Genomic DNA, 5,242 nt, shown 5'->3' on the forward strand with positions numbered 1-5,242 from the left:
AATTTAAAAAACAGCACAGAATAGTGGACAGAAAAATAAATAAATTTATTACAAAAAAAACTTTACGTGATGAGTCAAAATTGAAAGCTGAGGCGGAAAAGTATGTCCTTGAAACACGAAATTATATCGATGAATATGGAGCGGAAAATGTTTATAACTCGGATCAAAGTGGTTTCGAGTTGGAAATTCATTCAAAACGGACACTAGCAGAGGAGGGAACAAAACAAGTAGAGTGTATTGTTCAATCTACTTCTGCAATAATCCACAGTTACACAATCCAACCAACGATAAATGCTGAAGGAAAATTACTTTCACCCATTTTTTTAGTCATGAAAGAAACATCAAATGAATTCGGACCAACAGTGGAAAAAAATTTATTTAGGCCAAACAATGTTTTATGTTATGGCATCTAAATCTGGTAAATTAACTAAAGGTATGTAGATTTTAAAAATATTAATTTTTCCAATATTCACAGCATACTTCAATTTTCAGAACATTTTAAAACATGGTTGAAAGAAGTTTTCTATCCTAATGTTGGCAGTAGAAGTGTATTACTGCTTAATTCATGGAGCGGACATTGTCCAGAAGCTGTTCAAGAGGCTGATTCGAAAGATAAAGAGATTCATTTATTAAAGATACCTAAAGGTACGACGGGAAAAATTCAACCTTTGGACGTATTCGGCTTCAGAATATGGAAAAATTTTGTGAGACATTTTTCCGACAGTGTTATACTATTAAATGGCGACCTAAATTTACATATGAGAAACAATGCCATCAAGTTACATTCGCTCACTCACAACCAACTGTCATCGCCTAGATATGTAAATCTTTTCAAATATTCTTGGTTTAAGAGTGGATATATAGATAAAAAACCTATACATTTCGAAAATCCTGTTGAATTTGAATTTACGCAGTCAGACCAAGCTTTATGCGAGATTCCTGGATGTACGAATGTTGCTATTATTATATGTGCATGGTGCCGAAAATCCATATGCCTTAAACATTATTTCGAAGATTTTCATTACTGTACAAATTATGTACCGTGAGTGTACATGTAAGTCTTCCTTAAAACTAGCTAATGTTAATCAGATATATTGCTTTGAAAGAATCTATTAATGTTGTATCACTTGATTAATTTTTTAAGAATAAAATAACATAAACATAATTCCTCACATTTTTGTAAGGAAAATCAGTTATTGATAAAAGAAAAATCCACAAAAAAGGGAATTTTTCTTTAAAAAAATTAAGGGTTGCAACCCCTTAACTTAAAAATGATTACCAAAGAATGGGCATTTCATGCCGAATATTTTTCCGTTGAAATGATATCAATATTCAAATTTTTTGTTGAGATATGAAAAAAATTCGATTTTTAGGATGAATTTCGAGGGTCAGTTTCACCCCTTAGAATCGTTTTTCCGCCGATAAAAAAAATTGCTTATTTCTTACTTCTTCGTACCCTACAACATATTGAAATTTCAAGAAAATTGGAGGCGGACACCTTGTAAGGGTTCCTTGTTAGTTTTAATTCACCTGACCCTGAAGCCAACAACTTACATCAACAATTACTACGAAAAAAATCCTTTAATATGTTTGAAACCCTTTTTTAATTTTCTCTTTAAGTACATTTTTCAAAATAAAAAATCAGTAAAAATTTCCACACGATTATTGGGAAAATAATTCTTTTTTTTAACTTGTTATACCTTATGACCTTCGAATCTTTAAAAATTATTGAAATTTTTCCTGATTTTTTTCTCATTCCATAAAATTAAAAAAATCGCCTCTTCAATTTTTTACATTCTTTTCATATTAATTTCTCGAAATAAAAAATTATTCTAATTATTCCTAAAAACATGAAAGATCTTTTTTCATTTTCGTGAAACCTTACAAAAGTCTCAAAAAATCTTTACAAGTTTTAATTATTTTCGAATTGTTTCAAAACTGTCTATATATCTCTTAAACTTAATCAAACTAGATAGTGCATCTCTTAAACGTACTCAAATTTAAAAGTACATTTTTTAAACCAACATATACTTTTGTTAAATGTGTACAAAAATTGCACAATAAGGTTTACTAAGAATTATGTTCCTTAATTGAAGATGGAAAAAAATTGAGTTGTAATCTTCTAAATTTTTCCTAGTAATTTTAAGAAAGATAGTGTTATCTCCTTCAAATATTTTGGAATTCCTTTAAAGCTTCTAAAGTTTATTTTTGAAATCTTTAAAAATCTAAATTTCTAAAAAAAAATTAAGATTAAAATTCGATTGGAATCTTTTCTATTTTTCTAAATATCTTTTGAATTTACTTGATTTTTTATTTATTAATCTTACCAAATTGAAACATTTCGCTTAAAAAGCTTATAAATTTTTCTTTTAAATTTTAGGAAATCCCGTAATATTTTTAAAAACCTTTTATATTTTTTCTTAAAGTACATTTTTTACAATAAAAAATCGTTGAAAATTTAAACATGAATCTTCAGAAAGTTCTTTTTTCAATCTTACCAGACCTTCTAAGCCTTATAATAATTAAATTTTTTCTGATTTTCTTTTAAATTAAAACTAATAAAAGATATTGCCTTAAAATCTTCCACATTCTTCCTTGACAATTTTTGAAATTGCTTGAATTGTATTAAAATATTTTCAAATCATCGCTGATAATTTATTTTTCAAAATAAAATTTTATTTTTTATTTATTCTTACAAACCTAAAAGATATATTTTTTTCATTTTCGTGAAACCTTACTAAATTCTTAAAAAATCTTGACAAGTTTTAATTATTTTCTAATCGTTTAAAAATGTCTACATATCTCTTAAACTTACCCAAATTCGGAAGTACATTTTTTAAACAAACATATATTTGAAAAAATTGTATAACTAAATTGCACAAGAAAGCTTGATAAGAATTATTTTCCTTAATTTTTCTAAAATTATGTAATATGGGAAAAATGTAAAACTTTGCTTCAAGAATTTTTACATACTTTAACAAATTTTTAAGAAATAATAAAAAAGGTTTTTGAATCTTTTTTCAATTTTCTCTTATAATTCATTACAAAACAGTAATTACAAATTTTCCTATGAACTTTCATTCTCTTGAAACCCTGAAAAATTCAATTTACTTAAAAACTTCTCCTAATAGCCAGTTAGCCACCGAAAACGAATTGTGCGAAGTTATCAGATATGATTGCGATACTAACGTGCTTGAGCTCTCAAACTTTTTTATAATAAATCACTGTAGTGAATATTGTAGCTTGATCGTTATTCCACTGGAATGATTGCGTTGCATTCTAAATTATGAAGGTGTAACTCTAAGCGAAATTGGAGGAAATCAAAAACTCCCCAGGCAATGAATTTTCCTTTAGGTTTTTGAAAAAAGATGATTGCTGCTTTGAAACAAAGTGATGAGTTTTTAATTTCAACAGCCTGTCACACAAACAATCTAAGAATTGATCAGTATCCATTAACAGAGTCTTTAGAGTACATCTGTCAGTCTGTAACCAAATTTAAAATCTCAATTCGTTAATACAATGTTCATCACAAGCTTTTGTGATGTTATCTTTTAAGTTTGCATTACCATACAGCATCCATACGGTCCTGATAGTTTGTGAGCATCATGTCAGTATCCTCTGTTAAATGTTGAATATTTATTTCATTCAACATGAACCTGACATTCTCTTGATGCACGCAAACGCACACATTATGAGTCCCACTGCTTCCTGCTAGAACACAATGAAGAGGTCAGAGTTTTTTGCATTTCAAAATACTGATCTTCAGGCCTACGTGTTCTGATGTAAATTGAGCATATAACTCGTTGAGATAACACAGTAGTAACCTTTTCTGAACTTGTTAACGAGTTCCATCATCATTCCTGATCGACACAAAGTCTTTCATCCCTGGCATCATTCGACTGATGTCATCGCGTTCATCACAGTTATTCAGGCGAGTTTCGGTTTCAGGAGTCAACGCTCTTCCCCGTTTATAAAGCATATTCCCAATTAATTTTACACTGACCGTACTGAAGGCCTTGTTAATTCACCCTGAAAATGCAGAGAGAAGTTATTCTAGTTGGACACAATATTACTGATCTTAAAAAACTGGCACTAAAGCGTTGTACAAAGATCCTCGGCGTGAGCGCACTAGGGGAGATCGCGCGTCATCCGCTCTTAAAAAACCCCCAAATTGTACCCCCTCCACTTTGATAAATATTTATCAAAATGAATTAATTTTTGGTGTGAGGAGTACTATCTAATAGGACTACAGTTGGGCCAATTTTTAGCCCGATCGGACAACTTTCATTTTTGTGGTGGGTACACTTAAAAAATTATGCCTCAAAGTGATATGAGTAAAATAAAATCATTATCTAAATATTCATAATTTAGTGGGACGATGATCGTGGGGGCTAAAGCATAGGCTCTGGTCCCATTCCGTCAGCTTGTGGGTTCGATTCCCGCCTCGGCGGCCCATGCGGTGCACACTAGCCTAGGAAGGGAGTTGTTCCTCTACGGAGAGTCGTGGGAGCGGTACCTCTAAAGAAAAAGGTAGAAAAGAAGGTACAAGAAAAGTCTAAACCTTTAGGGGACACGCTGGAAGCTTATGTTCCATTCCATTAAATATTCATAATTTTCCATTATTTATTATGAATAAATCATTTTACGTCATGCAATATTATTTATTTAATCATAATACTTTGATATTACCTGATTATTTGATTAGTTTTTATTTTCGGCGCCAGCGAACTGCATTAAGAATCGCAGCAGAGCATCTTCCTATTATTCGCGTGCTGGTCGTCTAGACGATAGCGACTTAAGACATTAATAATTTCTAAAATGTCAATTCGATTGGGCTAAAATTTTCCAGAAAACTTCTTTGTACTGTAATTAACGACTTTCTCAATGGATTTTTTTATTGTTCAAAATCCGCGCGATAAAACAAATCTCAACCGAAATGTCAATCCAATTCGCGGATACGCTATTATTTGTATTATTCATGATCGAAATGATAACCGAAATGTCAACTTACACTACTGCCAAAATTGTGCATCAACTTACGAAAATCAGATTCAAAACAGGCTACTCTCAGAAAGTGAAATTTTGCTAAACTGAAGTGTAAATTCTCCGTTTTGAATAGAGTCCAAGAACACACAAAATTTACTGGCTCTCGCATAAAGAGGGACAAGACAGCGTCTGCACTCGATTGACCGATTTTTGTCTTGGACAGGCTCATAAATTTTTATTATAAGACCAGAAACAG

The 5,242-nt window shown here is 30.9% G+C and overlaps 1 protein-coding gene across 1 annotated transcript; it reads left to right on the forward strand.

Annotated features, from left to right (window-relative positions):
• The first annotated feature begins 402 nt into the window (after positions 1–402).
• LOC117173683 lies at positions 403–4,395 on the forward strand. The gene is made up of 3 exons (XM_033362323.1): positions 403–433; positions 493–821; positions 4,372–4,395. Exons 1-3 carry the CDS (start codon positions 403–405, stop codon positions 4,393–4,395), a joined length of 384 nt encoding a protein of 127 aa, XP_033218214.1.
• The last annotated feature ends 847 nt before the right edge of the window (positions 4,396–5,242 follow it).

The sequence above is a fragment of the Belonocnema kinseyi genome, chromosome 5, assembly GCF_010883055.1.
Source record: "Belonocnema kinseyi isolate 2016_QV_RU_SX_M_011 chromosome 5, B_treatae_v1, whole genome shotgun sequence".
In the NCBI taxonomy this organism is placed as follows: domain Eukaryota; kingdom Metazoa; phylum Arthropoda; class Insecta; order Hymenoptera; family Cynipidae; genus Belonocnema; species Belonocnema kinseyi.

Coding starts and splice junctions, on each gene's coding strand:
- LOC117173683 (XM_033362323.1), top strand. CDS start 403: ATGGCATCTAAATCTGGTAAATTAACTAAAG. Junction 434..492: donor ATCTGGTAAATTAACTAAAG/GTATGTAGATTT, acceptor TTCAATTTTCAG/AACATTTTAAAACATGGTTG. Junction 822..4,371: donor AACTGTCATCGCCTAGATAT/GTAAATCTTTTC, acceptor TTCATAATTTAG/TGGGACGATGATCGTGGGGG.